This window comes from Zingiber officinale, chromosome 9B (genome assembly GCF_018446385.1).
Source record: "Zingiber officinale cultivar Zhangliang chromosome 9B, Zo_v1.1, whole genome shotgun sequence".
NCBI classification, from domain to species: Eukaryota; Viridiplantae; Streptophyta; class Magnoliopsida; order Zingiberales; family Zingiberaceae; genus Zingiber; species Zingiber officinale.
Genome location: NC_056003.1, coordinates 117089334 through 117107509, shown reverse-complemented (window position 1 = coordinate 117107509; position 18176 = coordinate 117089334). Strand labels below are relative to the sequence as shown.

At 40.6% G+C, this 18176-nt stretch overlaps 1 protein-coding gene across 1 annotated transcript; it reads right to left on the bottom strand.

Annotated features, from left to right (window-relative positions):
* Positions 1-7100: 7100 nt before the first annotated feature.
* LOC122023327 (mucin-1-like) lies at positions 7101-9095 on the bottom strand. Its single transcript, XM_042581380.1, has 2 exons — positions 9003-9095; positions 7101-8045 (listed from the first exon to the last, which is right to left on the bottom strand). Exons 1-2 carry the CDS (start codon positions 9093-9095, stop codon positions 7101-7103), a joined length of 1038 nt encoding a protein of 345 aa, XP_042437314.1.
* Between the last annotated feature and the right edge of the window lie 9081 nt (positions 9096-18176).

The window sequence follows — 18176 nt, the reverse complement described above, 5'->3', positions numbered from 1 at the left end:
TTTTAAATAGTTATAGAAGCTTAAGTAGCTACTACATAATTATAACTAAATTTTAAATCTATATTTCAAATTTTCAACTCTAAATATTATTATATCAAAATATTATTTATGAAATTAGTTAAATTATTTAAATTTTATTAAAATCACTCTAAAATAATTATAAAAGCTACTAAATAACTACTAGACAGTAATAAATAAACCCTAAATTTTAAATTTTAAATATTATTATAACAAAGCACTCTTTATCAACTTAATCAAAATTATTTAAATTTCATTAAAATTATTTTAAAATAGTTATAAAATCTACTAAGTAAATAATGCAATACTATAATAGTGTTGTATTAATTGTTACATATTGTAATCACTACATATTATAATAGTTAGTTATAGAGCGCTGAAAGTTTTGATATTCTTAAAAAGTGGGGCACCCTTTTAACTGTTTTTTTTTTTAAAAAAAAAACGATGTCCATTTGACAATTTGATAAATCTGGGATGTCTTTTGATTTTTTCCCCAAAATTATATATTTAAACATAGAAAATCTTTTCAAATTCTAGATGTAAAATTGACCACGAGAAGCCTAAAAGCTAAAAGAGGCCTTTTTCTTTATCTATATGTCAATTATATATACCTTTAGAATCTATTTTCACAATGACTACCATCTTATTTCGGATCCATTCAAATTATATCTAACATTATTGGTTTTGTACTTTGAGTTTTTCATATAGCCTAGGTCAATTATACTTATCGAAGAAGACACCGCGAGAGATTAGTTAGCTTAGCGACCTTCTTGCCTCGACTACAACATGCATTCATCTCTAGCTCGATCACTCCGAGCTAGGCCTAAAGATTGGGCACTTTTCATGGAGTTTTCGATTGTCCACCTCTAATCATATCGAGTTTGATGGTGCAATCATACATGCTCTTCCCATGGTTCCCACCACCCACCACACCTTGCCTCCTTAGCTTGCACATCTCTTTCCCATGCAAGCAACAAACAAAGAGTACCCTCTCCTCTTGCCTACTCATCCCAATCATCATCCAAAAGTCGATCCATGCCCATACTTAGAACATCGATCGCCAACTCCCCCTCCTTTTTCTCTCTTAGGAACAAAGCGATCTTTTCCCGAAGCAAGGATCTATCGCACATGCTTTGAGAATCTATCTACTACTATTTTCCTTCCTCCTTTATGCTCTTTTTGACGACTAAATTTTAACTACATGTTTCAAGCCCTTGTGAAATAATAGAATCGTAGGTGTGAGTTCGAAAATCGTGTGGAAGCAATATTAGATCTTGATTAGGAAGAACTTAGGTCATCTCTAGACTCTAATGGGAGGTTTTTAAAAAGGTTTGTGAAATGAAAAGGTTGAAGAAAAAACTCTAACCATTATGGATGCAAAGTTTAAGGTTTGTCGTTTAAAAGCAGTAGTGAAATTTCAAACCTGCTCTTTCATTTCAAAATTAACAATATGGGTAGGACAAGTAATTCATGTTGTAAAAAAAAGTTGATAATTTAGAGTCCATAAAAATATTATAGAGAGACTTTTTTTTATTGTAGAGAGAGTGATAGATTTTATATTTTCAACTTAGCTAGCCATGATTTTGTGTGGTAGCTAAGGGGACAATGAAATGGTATATGTGGCATTAGGGTTTAGGGTGGATACCACTTGTGATGATAAAGATTTCATTTCCAAGCTATGTTTAGATTAATTATCACTATCACAATTTTACTTGTATTAATTAACATTGTTAATTTGTAGTCTCTGATAAAAAAAAAGGGTCATCAAAGAGGGAGTCATCAATGGTAAATTCATTGTCAATGTATCATAATGATAATTTATCAATCTATGGAAACTATGGATCTCATCAATGGGATCCACTGTTGAAGTGTACAAATTGAGCAATTAAAATTTTGTTCAAAGAAAAAGAATGGTTTTCTGACTTTTCCCTCGGTCTATGGTGCAAAGGCGAAGTGCTTAAATAATTTCCCAAGTATTCATGATTCAAATTTTAGTTACAACACACTATACAACATTTTCATCCAATGGGATGAAAAATCTAGGACGGCCAGACTAGACAAGGAGTCATATGCTCCTCTAATGTGATGAAAAATCTGAGACGATGGCTGCTGGGCGAGGAGCCGATCACGCTTCTGAATTTATCTGATGGCTGATCTATGGGGCCAGTCATCATTTTCCAAACTAATTGGAGCAAAGGCTCAAACACCTAGATTGTATCAAAAAAGAACAGGAGACAACAAATCTATTTGGTGGGAGTGAGGAACTTTATTGTTTGTGATATTAACTCACGCTTGAATCGCATTCTAAGTACATTCACTTCTTGCCGTTATATACCATTCCCTATACTCTCTATTCAAATTCTAGATATATGAGATTTAGCGCTATAAACAAGTCAAATCGAGTATTCAAGTTTGATAAGGTAATCAAACGGGGCTTAAAATCAAGTTATTGAAACTGTTATTTAAACTTACTTGATTTCTTTTTAATAACTGGACTTGAATTTTATTTATTTAGATGTTATCGATCTTTAAATTTGAGCGGTTTGATTTTTAGTTTTTTTTTTATATTTATAAGTTTGTTGATTGGTTAGTGATTTAATAATATAAATTTATATATTTTCATAAATAATATTATTCACAAATAATTTACATTCTTTATTTTTTTTTTGATAATCCAGGTATCTAATTCTTACTAATATTGGAGGCAACCCATTTAATTCACGAAAGTTTTTCACTGACTATCAGGATAAATCTAAAAAGTGCTTGTGTTGTTGGACAATGGTAGCCAATGTAAACTCAAGACATAGTCCCTAGGGTCCCAATACTATATATATATATATATATATATAATATTCATCCTTAAATTTAGATCAATTTAAAAAATATCAATTTTATATTTTAAATTATTCTAATTTTATTTTTTTTTATTTTTTCAATTGTATATCTTATTTTTTAAAAAAACCTAATTGATTCTTTCTTTTCTACGTTGATCTCTAAAAAAAACATACACCTTAATAATTGTTGATAATCTTGTAACCTTTTATTTTCTCATTGGTGTTCTCATGTCTTTTTTTTTCTCTCTCACTCGGTGATCTCATGTCTTTCTTCTCTCTTGTCAATAATATTTTCAAAGGATGTCATTTTCCTTCCTCACTAATGATCTACTTATACGTTTTTTCTTCCTTTTTCATATAAGAATATGAAGTAAGGATTTTTATTCATTCGATTTGATGCAATACAATACATTAGTTTTTTTATACATCAAATTGATTCCGGATATTAAAAACATATTATTCAATCAAAAATATGAACTATATAGATTTATTATTAATATTAAAAATAAAAAAAATAAATTTAAAAATTTAAATGAAAAATTACTTAAATTTCCTTAGAAGATAATACTTTAGAAAAAATATAAATAATAAATCTAAATTAAAAGCAATACTTGAGACATTAAAAAATATCTTTTTATTGCATAAATACTACTGATAATATTTGTTAATATAAAATTATTGGAAAAAAATTTTAAAATTAAAATTAATAAAGTTTTATTTATGTTCAATAATATCTCATAAAAGCGTAAATAATTTAACAATTTTATTCATAGAAAAAATTATTATCAAGCTTAAATATAAAATTTTAATTAATTTTTTTATCTCAAAAAAATTTAAAAATAAATTTGATATAAAATTTAATAATATTTTTTGAAAATAAAAATAAAAATTTGCCTCGGGCCTCCAACCGGTTGAGACGACCCTGATGGTAGTCGATCTTGATCACTCCTTGCTGATGAGAGTCATGCTCCACTTGAGTACTCAACCATGACAGGTAACATGGCAGCTCCTCCAATGTGCTCAGGCCTATGGGTAATCATATGCCCTCCGGGCGTAACGCAGATGGTGGGCACATGACATCTCTAACGTAATAGTCAGGGGTCGATTATCAGGAACTAACGACTTGAGTTTACCCCACCATGTGCGTATGGTCTGTGTAACTTCATTTACCTCCCTCTATATTTGCGGGGCAGATACTAGGGAGGCTACTAACCTCCATATTTATGGGGCAGTCAATAAGGAGGTCACTAAGGTAGTGGATCTGCCTATAGGTAATCGTACTTCGCATTGCCTTCGCAACACGACTGCTTCGTGACTGGGCCAAAGTTATGGGTAATAGTACTTCATGCTATCTATATGCTTTTCCATAAATAGAGCATAAATATGCTCCAGTCGAGGATTGATTTGTGATACTCTCGAGATTCACCAAATGTCTTTAACATCGCGCCAATGTCTTTAACACTGCACCATGCACCAAATCATACATTCTTTGTTCATTGGAGCAAAAAGTGAAGCCAGTGGCGTAGTCACATGGGGACAAGGGGGTGAGGCCCCGACCAATATTTATTTTAAAAAATTAATACCAAACTCTCATTGTCATTTTAACCAGCTAATTCATACTGCAATTGACCATATATTTAGAAAGTCACCAACCTAAGTTATTCATTGGTACCACTTTTTTAAGGAATATTAAATTTTGAAAATAAAATATTTAACAACAAATGGATAGATTAAATCGTAACTAAATCAAACGGGTAGACATGGTGATTAAGATTATCTTGGTTCATCGGAGTTGATTTGACCAAGTTATGATCAAACTAAGTTTAAGGTTTAAACGAATTGAATCGATTTAAAACAAATTAAGATATTTTAAAGGAAAATTCTCTTTCTTTTTTTTCTCCCTACTCATGTGGTAGTCTCCACCGTGGCATACGTCACCGTCATACCTTCATCAATCCCTTTATTTCCCTCTTCTCCTCTCTTCTTCCCCATTTCCCTCTTCTCCTCTCTTCTTCCCCATTTCCGTCTTCTCCTTCCCTTCTCCAACTGTAATTTTTTTGTACACTCATTTTCTCAAACACAAGAGCTCTTTTTTCTTCTCCTTTCTTTTCTCCCGCAAGCAAAAAATGCAACATCAACTGATGTCAAGCATCCCTCACATCTTCTTCCTCTTCTCGTGTTTTATAGGGTTTTGTTAACATTGCAAAAATAGACTTATTTTGTTTTACTTTGCTCTCTTTATGTCATTGCCGAGCTCACCGAAACTAGTCAATATTACTAAAGAAGAAGGTAAACCCTCCTCTTTTGTTTTTTCCTCTCTATCTTCTCTGTTATGTTTTTCTCAAAAACAATGATCTTCCTTTTATTTTTTTTCTAATGGGTAGAAGGTCCTTATATATAGGAATGCTAAATATTATGAGAAAGCGAAATCACGAATAATTTTTTGACTTTGAGTCATAGATAAGCTCTAACGATTGACAGATTATTGTTTCAACTAGAACCAAGGCTAGTCTCAAAATTTTTGAATTTGAATTCGTTTTCTGCCATTTAAATTTGAAATTTAGACTTTTGGATTGCACTAGTATTTGGAATTTTTAAAAAGTTCATAATATATTTTTAAGTATTTTTGAGATTTTAGAATTGGATAATTCGATTTTGTGTTGTTTAAATTTTTTAAATTTATTGAATTCGCCACTGGCTAAAAAACATAGCTACACCACTAGGTGAAACTATCACCTTAGCAGTTTGTCCAGAACGATCACATACTTTCTAGAATGAGATAAATCACATGAGACATTTATCTTAGGGGATATCAAGCATCCAATGAGAAATTTTACATCTGATAAAAATTAACCTACATTCTTTGTTCATGAACAATATTATGTTGGATATATGTGAATGGAGAAGAAGTGAAAGAGGCATGGAGCTATATTGTGAATGAGACTTTAGTCGTACATTGGTAACTTCAAGGTAAATTGGTTGGTTTATATTGATTCACATGTTTTGATGATGTGAAGAAATGCATGAGGAGAGGTTCTCTCTCACGCGTGGGTGTGCAAATCCAGGACCCGAATTGCATTGAACCATGTTGACTCGTGTGTAGGCACAACTTGCGTGCGCCGAATGCCAAACCGGTCGGGGTAAAATTTACCCAAGTGGATCAATCAATATTTTGTCATGTAAATTTTTTGCTGCTTGTGTAACGGATGCATTAAAGCAAGATTAATGCAGAATCAAAACGGTTGAGTGAAATGTTAGCGTTTCACAGCTTGTTGAGTAATGATCATTAATTGATTATTAACGTTGTCGTTGATCTGAGCTCCTATATAAGGAGGCTGTGATCATAGGGAAAAAAGGTTACACACATAAAAAAGGTGGCAGCAGCTCTCCACCTACGTCCCTCTCTCTGTCGTGCAATTCTTGCTCGTCAGAGTGCCAGTGATAGCAGACGGGTACCACTCAGTTTACTGTGATCACCTGTGCTTGGTGGAAATCACGTTTAGTCATTGTATCTTAAGAAACAAACGACCTGAGAAAGCCTCGAAGCACAGCCGGAGGTAGGATGAATCTGTTTCAAGGAAACTGCATTCATCGCAGGCCTCTGTTCACTTAGTGTGCATGCCCAGTCAAGTTCTACGCTTCGCCCGCCAAGTCAAGTTCTACGCTTTGCTCGCCCGGTCCTCTACAAAAAAACACAGTCTTACCGACAGATATTATTATCCGTCGGTAATGTTCGGTGATCCTGTCTAGAAGCTGAGAAAACGAACCTGCCGGTGTGACGTGTCTGGAAGGTTGACCGCATCCCCATGACCCGGTTGATGATCTGTCCGCTGCGTTGACCAAGTCGTCTGAAGTCCTCCTCCGGTCAACTGTACCTGTATCCAGCGACCGGGTTCCCCCGGTCTCTGGTACCTCGGTGCTCGAGGCGAATCCCACAAATGTATGAGTAACCACATAATAGTATAGCAGAATAATTAACTAAATGCAGAAAAGGTACGAGAACGTACCCTGGCCCAGGGGGGCGCCCTCGGATGGATGGATGAGCTGGTCGTGTCGCCAATCGAGTCGTAGCGGCCCGGAACAATACAGCGGCTCACAGGCCGGCACACGGCACGCAGGCCGGATAACAACCATGGTACGAAGAATGAAGTACAACGGCACGATGGCCGGATCCACATCGGCTCACAAGCCGAACATAATCTTGGCGCGAAGGCCTGAATACGCAAACCTGAGCCCATCGTATGACGGCTACTTGTAGGGTGATGACGGTTGCCCGGAGGTGTCGGTGGCTGCTGCAGGAGCTGTCGGAGGTGACGGCGCTAGACGCCGGAGGCGCTGGCTGCCGCAGACGCGGGCTGCCAAATGCGCGGTGGCGCTGCGAGGAGGTGTAGCAGCGGAGATGCTGCTGTCAGCAACAAGGTAGGCTACATCCAGAGCCCTTCGCCGGCAGCAGTGGCTATGGCTGCGGGAGAGGGCAGCGGCAGTCGCTGTGGACTGCAGTGAGCGACGGAGGATGACGATGGTGGTCGCCGGAGGGCGGCGCCAGCTGGGAGCAGTGATGGCGGCTGCTGGAGATGTCGGTAGCGACATTTGTTGTCGCTGGAAGCCGTGACGACGGTATACGCCGGAAGTGGCGAAGCTGGATACTGAAGGCAGTGGTGCCGAACGCCGAAGACAGTGGCGACGGTGACAACTGCCGGGGGCGACAGCAGTGATGGGAAGCGTCGGCGGCTGCTGGGTGAGATGCTGGCCGGCGCTGGAAGTTGGCGCGTGGTATGGCGAGGAAAAGAGAGAAAGTAGCGAGAGGGGCGGCCTGCGGCGGCTTCGGCGAACTGAGGCGGCTCCGACGGTAACATCTCGAGGAGAACAGAGGCTATGCCGACCACAAGAAGAGGTGAGGAGGAGAAGAGCAGTGGTCGGAGACCCGCAGCCGGCCTTGCCACCGGCGACGGCGTGTCCAGCCATACCGTCGCAGTGAGGTGAAGGAGGAGGGTGGTGACGGCGTCGCGAGGCGGAGGAAGAAGAGCGGCGGTGGGTTGCTCCAGTGGAGATGTCACAAGCAGGAGATGGAGAGGAGGAGATGGAGCGGCCTGTGGCCGGCGTCGGCGCCGGCGAGGAGCCTGAGAGGAAGGAGGTGGCTCCATTTCCTCTGGCGGCGGCAGCCTCCCTCCTGCGAGCAAGCTTCTCCCCCTCCTTTTACATAATCTGTGAACAGTGCTTAAAAGCACTCCAAACCCTCAATGCGCCCAAAAGACCAAAACACCCTTATCCCTCTCCTTAATCCCTCCCTTGCCCCCACTATCTCCGGATCACAAGCCTCCCCTTCAAGTCTAGTCGAAGGAGGCGTGAGTCCGACTGACTGGACAGTCTATTGCAAAGAGTTGAACCACTCTCGATGTCAAAGCCAAATCGCTGAACCAATAATATAATGTAGCTCGAGCGGTCGCTATAATAATGGTGTCGTAGGAGATGGTAACGATACAGAGCGGACCAAGTCTGTAATCGGTCCAATGCTGAGTGCGCAGCCACGAAGATACCAACCGGACGATCGAAATGATGTCGATCAAGTGGATAGACGCCAAGCATAAGATGCTGAGCGAGCGACAACGTCAAGCGAGTGCCAAAACAACAAGCAAGCGGCGAGTGTCATGATAGCAGACCGAGCAACACGCTGGACAACAGGTAGACCGAGCGGACGAGCGATGCCTAATACGCGACCCTGAAGATACCAACCGGACAATCGAAGTGCTGTCGATCGGATAGATAGATGCTAGACGAACGCTGTCGTGCGAGCGATCGAAATGATGTCGATCGGATGGATAGATGCTAGACGAACGCTGTCGTGCGAGCGATTGAAATGATTACGATTGGATGGATAGATGCTAGACGGACGCTGCCGGGCGTGCGACCGGAATGTCGATCGGTCGAATAAATACCGAGCGGACGATACCGCGCGTGCGACCGGAATGATGTCGATCGATCGGATAAATGCCGAGCGGACGATACCGCGCATGCGACCGGAATGACGTCGATCGGAAGAATAGATACCTGGCCGCGACGACTGCTCGACCCCGAACGGGGGAGATAGATGATCATGAATCTGGTCCATGACCAGTGAAGGCCGCTCAACCCCGAACGGGGGATATAGACATATGATGTGCTGGTCCGCTGAACTGGTCTGAAACCGGTGATGATCGCTTGAATATAATCCTCCCGGCCGATCGGCTCGAGGGTCTTCGCCATTGAGCCCCTGGCTCGTATATAATCCTCCCGGCTGCTCGGCTCGGGGGTCTTCGCCATCGAGCCCGTAGCAGCTACGGGCTCGTATATAATCCTCCCGGCTGCTCGGCTCGGGGGTCTTCGCCATCGAGCCCGTAGCAGCTACGGGCTCGTATATAATCCTCCCGGCTGCTTGGCTCGGGGGTCTTCGCCATCGAGCCCCTGGCTCGTATATAATCCTCCTGCTCGGCTCGGGGTCTTCATCGAGCCGTAGCGACTCACGGCTCGTATATAATCCTCCATTTGCTCGGCTCGGGGTCTTCGCCATCGAGCCCCGTATATAATCCTCCGCTGGCTCGGGGTCTTCATCGAGCCCTGGCTCAGTATATAATCCTCCATTGCTCGGCTCGGGGTCTTAGCCATCGAGCCCGTGGGCTCGTATATAATCCTCCCGGCTGCTCGGCTCGGGGGTCTTCGCCATCGAGCCCCTGGCTCGTATATAATCCTCCCGGCTGCTCGGCTCGGGGGTCTTCGGCATCGAGCCCCTGGCTCGTATATAATCCTCCCGGCCGAACGACTCGGGGGTCTTCGGCTTCGAGCCCCTGGCTCATATATAAACCTCCCGGCCGATCGGCTCGGGGGCCTTCGGCTTCGAGTCCGTGGCTCGGATATAAACCTCCCGGCCGAACGGCACGGGGGCCTTGGCTCGAAGAACTACTACAGGTCACATAACTAACCGAGAACAGATAACGGAAAGACTGACCTAGGTCATGAGGATGGCAGAACTATCCGGCGTCGTTCATCTTCACGTTCCAGATCAGGCGCGTTCCCACAGACGGCGCCAATTTGATCCTGTCTAGAAGCTGAGAAAATGAACCTGCCGGTGTGACGTGTCTGGAAGGTTGACCGCATCCCCATGACCCGGTTGATGATCTGTCCGCTGCGTTGACCAAGTCGTCTGAAGTCCTCCTCCGGTCAACTGTACCTGCATCCAGCGACCGGGTTCCCCCGGTCTCTGGTACCTCGGTGCTCGAGGCGAATCCCACAAATGTATGAGTAACCACATAATAGTATAGTAGAATAATTAACTAAATGCAGAAAAGGTACGAGAACGTACCCTGGCCCAGGGGGGCGCCCTCGGATGGATGGATGAGCTGGTCGTGTCGCCAATCGAGTCGTAGCGGCCCGGAACAATACAGCGGCTCACAGGCCGGCACACGGCACGCAGGCCGGATAACAACCATGGTACGAAGAATGAAGTACAACGGCACGATGGCCGGATCCACATCGGCTCACAAGCCGAACATAATCTTGGCGCGAAGGCCTGAATACGCAAACCTAAGCCCATCGTATGACGGCTACTTGTAGGGTGATGACGGCTGCCCGGAGGTGTCGGTGGCTGCTGCAGGAGCTGCCGGAGGTGACGGCGCTAGACGCCGGAGGCGCTGGCTGCCGCAGACGCTGGCTGCCGCAGACGCAGGCTGCCAAAGGCGCGGTGGCGCTGCGAGGAGGTGTAGCAGCGGAGATGCTGCTGTCAGCAACAAGGTAGGCTACATCCAGAGCCCTTCGCCGGCAGTAGTGGCTATGGCTGCGGGAGAGGGCAGCGGCAGTCGCTGTGGACTGCAGTGAGCGACGGAGGATGACGATGGTGGTCGCCGGAGGGCGGCGCCAGATGGGAGCAGTGATGGAGGCTGCTGGAGATGTCGGCAGCGACATCTGTTGTCGCTGGAAGCCGTGGCGACGATGGGCGCGTGAGCCTCGCATCATCGCGAGCGCAGCGAAGCGACAAGGGCGATGGTGACATCGGGCGACAGTGATGGGAAGCGTCGGCGGCTGCTGGGTGAGATGCTGGCCGGCGCTGGAAGTTGGCGCATGGTATGGCGAGGAAAAGAGAGAAAGTAGCGAGAGGGGCGGCCTGCGGCGGCTTCGGCGAACTGAGGCGGCTCCGACGGCAACATCTCGAGGAGAACAGAGGCTATGCCGACCACAAGAAGAGGTGAGGAGGAGAAGAGCAATGGTCCGAGACCCGCAGCCGGCCTTGCCACCGGCGACGGCGTGTCCAGCCATACCATCGCAGTGAGGTGAAGGAGGAGGGTGGTGACGGCGTCGCGAGGCGGAGGAAGAAGAGCGGCGGTGGGTTGCTCCAGTGGAGATGTCACAAGCGGGAGATGGAGAGGAGGAGATGGAGCGGCCTGTGGCCGGCGTCGGCGCCGGCGAGGAGCCTGAGAGGAAGGAGGTGGCTCCATTTCCTCTGGCGGCGGCAGCCTCCCTCCTGCGAGCAAGCTTCTCCCCCTCCTTTTACATAATCTGTGAATAGTGCTTAAAAGCACTCCAAACCCTCAATGCGCCCAAAAGACCAAAACGCCCTTATCCCTCTCCTTAATCCCTCCCTTGCCCCCACTATCTCCGGATCATTCGGGTTTACCGACGGAATTGTTAAACTCGTAAGTTTACTGACGGAATTTACAATTCCGTCGGTAATATTATTGTTTACCGATGGAATTGTTATTCCATCGATAAATGCACCTAAATTAAACCTAGCGGCCCTCCCCTTTCTTTCCATGTGCGCGGACGAAGACGGCGGCCAGGGTTCCTCTGATTCGCCAGTAAGTTGAATCTCTTCGTCTCTTTCCTCTTCCCTCTTCCCTCTTCCCTCGGTGGCGGCTGTGCCGGCCGTCAGTAGCCCGCTGGCGACTGTGCCGGCCACCAGCGGCCCACGGGCCGCTAGGGGCCCGTCGGCCGCTGTGCCAGTCGCCAGTTGCTTGTCGGCTGCCAGCGGCCCGTCGGCCGTTATGCCGGCCGCCAGCGGCCCGTTGGTCGCTGTGTCGAATGCTGGTGAGATATGTTATTTTTTTGTACTAGTTATTTTTTTGAAAAATTTTGTACTAAATTATTTTTATTTTGTAAACAGATAGTATTTACTGCTCTTCTCCGGTTGACCTACATATCTTCAGGTATAATTTAGTAAATTGTATTTTATATTATTTAGCATGGTTTAATTTAGATATATGTTATGTTCGTATATTAATCTGTAACATAATATAGTTCTTTTGTTTGTTTTGTGTTTGTACGTTAATATTTGTTGATTTCTAATTCTTAATTTATTAGTTTAAGGTGAAAACGTCTATGAACAAAGCTTGGATGTACAATCGATTAGAAAATGGATTTATTAGAGATGATTTTATTGCTGAAGTTGAAGAATTTGTGAATTTTGCTAAGAGTCATCCAGAATGTATGAATGGTACTGAGTTACGGTGTCCGTGTAATCTTAAGAAATGTAGGAATAGAGCATTTCGTGATGAGGATAACGTGAAAGTACACATATGTAAAAATAGTTTTGTACCAAATTACTATAATTGGTATTGTCACGGAGAGCCTTACGTGTATGAATCAATTGGACCTTCTGGTGGGACGTCATCTGCCATAACTTTTACTGCTCCTGAAATATCAACTAATGATATTGCAATGCAATCAATGGTTCACGATGTGATGAATGCTGCAGTTAAGCATTCTAATGTAGATGAAACACCAACACCTGAATATCTACAACTATATGAAATGTTAAAGGCTAGTGAAAGAGAAATGTGGGAAGACATTCCCTCTGGTCATTCTCAGTTATCAGCTACTGCTAGATTATTGAATATGAAAGCATAACATCATTTTTCAGAAAGATGTTATGATGATATATGTCAATTGATGTCAGAATTACTTTCTACTAATAACATAATGACTGATAGTTTTTACAATACAAAGAAATTGGTCAGAAGTTTAGGTTTGCCTGTAGAGAAAATTGATTGTTGTATAAACAACTGCATGATATTTTGGAATGAAAACAATGATCCACATGAATGCAAAATCTGTACACACCCTCATTATAAGCATGGTCCTCATATACTAGGGCAGAAGAAAAAAAAATTATTTGGAAAGTGATGTATTATTTTTCGTTAACTGCTAAACTTCAACGTTTGTATGCATCTGCTGCTACAACTTTCCACATGATGTGACATCATGAACATGACCACGATGGAGTGGTGATGTGTCATTCTTGTGATTCCCCTGCATGGAAACATCTTGATGCTTTATTTTCCTCATTTGCAATAGAACCACGTAATGTGATATTAGGACTTTCTGCAGATGGATTTCAGCCATTTGGTCAGTCAAGGCAACAATATTCATCGTGGCCAGTTATATTAACACCGTACAATTTACCGCCATGGATGTGTATGAAGGAGGAATTTATGTTCCTTACAGTACTTATTCCTGGTCCAACAAATCCAAAAGAGAAGATATATGTTTTCTTGCAACCTCTGATTGCCGAGTTGAATGAATTATGAAATGTAGGGTCGGTGACTTATGATGTTGCAAGTAAAACTAATTTTAGATTACATGCTGCATTATTATGTACGATCAGTGATTTTTCAGCATTCTCAATGTTGTCGGGATGGAGCACGGATGGTAAATTAGCTTGCCCACACTGTATGCCAGATTCTGATGCATTTTCATTACCTTGCAGTGAGAAAGTATCTTGGTTTAATAGTCACCGTAAATTTTACCACTTGATCACTTTTTTAGGCGAAATAAGAAATTCTTTTTAAAAAATGTTGTAGTCAGAAAACCTCCTCCAGTCTATGTTTCAGGTGAAGAAATCATTGAGCAAATAGATAGTTATGGATTTCTACCAGTATCTCAACCTAGTTCCGATGAGTTAAATAAATACATTGTTAGGATGTGCAACTGTGGTTGGAAGAAAAGGAGTATTTTTTGGGAGTTACCATATTGGAAGTATCTGCTTATTCGACATAATTTGGATGCCATGCATATTCAGCAAAATTTCTTCGATAATATTTTCAACACCTGTGATGAACGTGCCTGGAAGAACTAAAGACACTGTAAAATCACGTGAAGAATTAAAGGAACTAATTAATAGACCAGAGTTGCATCAGGATGAAACAACCAATAGATTTCCAAAAGCTTGTTATACATTAGACAAAGATGGTAAACAATTAGCTTTATGTAATTGGTTGAAAGAAATCAAATTTCCAGATGGGTATGCCTCAAATATGGCTTGATGCGTGGATATGAATAGATTAAAGATGTTCGAAATAAAAAGTTATGACTGTCATGTATTCATGCAATGACTTATTCCAGTAGCTTTCCATGACTTACTTCCTCAACATGTTTGGCAAACACTCATTGAATTGAGTCTATTTTTTAGAGATTTGACAGTGAAATGTATTATGATGGATGATATGCTTCGGCTAGAAACATACTTTCCTCTTATATTATGTAAGTTGGAGCATATATTTCCACCTAGTGTTTTTGATTCAATGGAACATTTACCAGTGCATTTACCATACGAGGCACAAATAGCAGGTCCTGTGCAGTACAGATGGATGTATCCATTCGAATGGTTTTTGAGGAAATTAAAAAATAATGTTCGTAACAAAGTAAGAGTTGAGGGGTCAATGTGTAATGCTTATCTGGTTGAAGAAGCATCTTCTTTCTGCTCATATTATTTTGTTGATAGTGTGCAAACAAGACATCACAAATGTCCTAGAAATTCTGATGATGCTTGTCAGCCAATAGACCCATCGATGCTTTCTATTTTCAAATTTCCTGGTAAGTTAATGGGTGCATCACTTTCTAGATGGTTAACCGAAGATGAATATATCATGCTGCAAGAACATACACTATTAAACTGTGAAGATGTCAAATCATACATAAAGTAAGTTAACTTCTCTAATTAAACATTTATTCATTCTTAAATATCTTTCTTGATATCCCAATATTTATATAATTACCTTCTTTCCCAACTTGTACGAACAACAACTATATATACAAAATCCATCAATTGGTGCAAGTGAGGTAGCTGCAAAGTTAGAGACCGAATTTGCACTGTGGTTTCAAATATATGTAAGTTAGAAAATTTATGAAATTTTTTACTTCATGCCTATTAAGAAGTGCCCTAATTTATATGTTAACTATTTTTATAGGTGAAAGCCTGTAGAATATCAAATGTGCAAGATGATAGGATAATGAATATTACATTATGACCCCTCAGTAAAGTAACGGTGCGCTCTGGTTACTATGTTAATGGTCTTAAATTTCACGTGACACAAAGAGATTTATTGAGATTAACTTATAATTTTGGTGTTTGCGTCAAAGGATATATGGACAACAATAATACTGAGCTTGATTACTATGGTAGACTTGAAGGAATCATAGAGATTGAATATCCTGCATTACCAATAAAGAGGTGTGTGTTGTTCAAGTGTTCATGGTATGATCCGACCCCAAGAATAGGTACTAGAATACATCCAAATTATAATTTAGTTAAGGTTAATGCAAACAAAAGATTCCACAAGTTTGAGCTTTTTATTTTTGGGATACAAGCGGGTCAAGTTTTCTATCTTGAATACCTTACAAAGAGAAGAAGAGCTAGTGAATTGTTGTCTGTTTGTCGAATCAAATCTCGCTCAACCATAGAGATGCCGAACACAGTCACTCCTTAAAATTATGATGTATTTCAGAATGATGAAGTTGAGAGACATTTAGTTGATTTACAATTCCAATCTACTTCTCAATTACTTGTAGATGTTAATGTCACTTACGAAGAGATAGATGATGGAGGGATGTCTACCAGTGAGGATGAATTTGAACTAAGCTCATCTAGCGATGAAGACATAGAAACTGTACAGAATTGATTAGTCAATGATGATTAAGTATTAACATTATTATTCATCAAGTAAGTTATTCTTCTATATTAATTTGTATTTATATTATCATGTTTTCATTACCTTATTATGATGTGTTGCAATGTTATTTTACAGATATCATTATGGCAGAACAGCAACCTGTAGCATCACGTGGCTACAAGGTCCTTAAAGTCGTCGGGGACTCGTACATATTTTTTCTTATTAATAATTCAAGTTCATATATAATTGATTTCTCTTTAACTTAATATTATTTCGTGCAGGTTCACTCCTGATGCCCACCGAGTTGCCACATATATCACTGGAAAATTCAAAGAACGAGTTAGCGCGTCTGGTACTACATGGAGGCATGTAGACCAGGAGATGAAGCTATTTTATTATAATGAATTTATGGTAAATAAATTTAATATATTTGGTATTCTAGTTAATATAGTTATCACTTAAATTAAATGCTTAACTTATAATTGCAGAAAAAATATACATGGGAGGATGGGCATGAAGAAGAATTTAAAGCTACATGGAATACATACGGTGCAAAACTGTACAGAGATCATATGTATTACATGAGAAAGAAGGGCACTAGGCCTGCGTATATTTCTGAGGCGATATGGAGTGCATGGACGACCACCTGGGTTACAGAAAGGTGGCAAGCAAATGCTGAAAAGGCAAAAGCAAATAGAAATACAGAACCAGGTGGCTCGAGCACCGGAACCGCTCGGCATACGTCAGGATCCAGATCTATTGTTGAGCATACGATGGATCTGGTGAGTAAAATTTAAAGTTATACATTGTAACAAATTAAGTATTTATTACCAAACTTGTATAATTTTATCCAAAATTATTTTGTATGTAGGAACGTGAGCTTGCTCGACAGCCCACATGTATGGAGGTCTTTCTCAAGACCCACAAGAAGAAGGATGGGTCATTTGTTGATTCTCGATCTCAGACTCTATATGTAAGATTATTAACTTTATTACATTTGTTCATTTCTATCTTAATTAGTATACAACAATAAATGACAAAAATGGTGACTCAGGCATTTCAGCCATCAGTAGAGAGAGAAGAGTCACATTTTCTATCCATCGACGCTCTAAATAAGATTTATTATGATGTTGTCAGTGGAAGAACAAGATGTTGTCGGTGGAAGGACAAAAAAACTCTACCATCTACGGCCTTGGCTCTTAAGCCAAAGTTGCATTTGATTGTCTGAGAAATCCAGCGGGTCGTGCTAGTTCCTCTTCTTCTAGTGAGATGCAGTCTTTAAGATGTGAAAAATCAAGAACTGCGCACTCAATTGAAATCAATGGATCAAAGGATGATCGATATGGATCAGTGGAGAGCTGATGAGGAGAAGCAGAGAGCTGAACGTGACAAGAGTAATGAAGCTCTGATGGCCTAGATGCGAGAAATTGTGGCCAATTTCACCCAGGCATCACATGGTTTTGAGTCACAGGAGACTCAAGATCCATCAGACGGTGATGACTAGCATTTTCTGAGGTATGTTCAATTACACTCTAGTTTTTTATTTATCATATATAGACTGTGGTAATATATTTATTCTGTTTTGATATTATAATATGCTCATTTAATTTCTCAATATTTTATTAATATATGTTTCAGGAGTCACGTTCGGTTCTATTTACATATTGGCTCTTCATATCATCATATGGTCATTTTTTGTTCAGGTATCATTTTATTATAAATAAAATTCATTATACATATATGCAAAAATGTTTATTTATACATCAACATAATCATTTGATATTTATTTTTTTGATAGAATTTCCATTTCCAGCATTATCTTCTATTCTTGTATTATTTTGAGTACTTTGCACTATGGTATGCATTTTGTAAACTTGGATTTATATATGACTATTTGTATTATATTTTGCAGAATTACTTAGTTTAATTTGTTTTAGATGATTTTGATTGTTTCTAATAGTATAAATGTTAGTTTATTATATGTTTGTATCAAGAAGTATAAATGAATTGTTAGGATGTTGTGATTGTTTAAGTGTGAATTGTGTAATGTGATTGTTATATATGATGTATGTGTGGATTATATGTTTATATGAAGAAGTATGAACGAATTGTTAGAATGTTATATGATTGTTTAAGTGTGGATTGTGTAAATGTGATTGTTTATATATGATTATTATATACATGATGTATGTGTGGTTTGTATGTAATGGATTATAATGTCATCGTCTGTGATGGTTTGGATATTTGAAAATTGTATATATGGAAAGCGTGAAAGCAAGTAGAACCTGTGAATTTTTTTTCCGTTTACTGACGGAATACCGACGGAAAACACGTTGTGTCGGTATCTATCGTAAAAAGCTACTGATAGAAATTAACGATTCCGTCGGTATCTAGATAGGTTACCGATGGA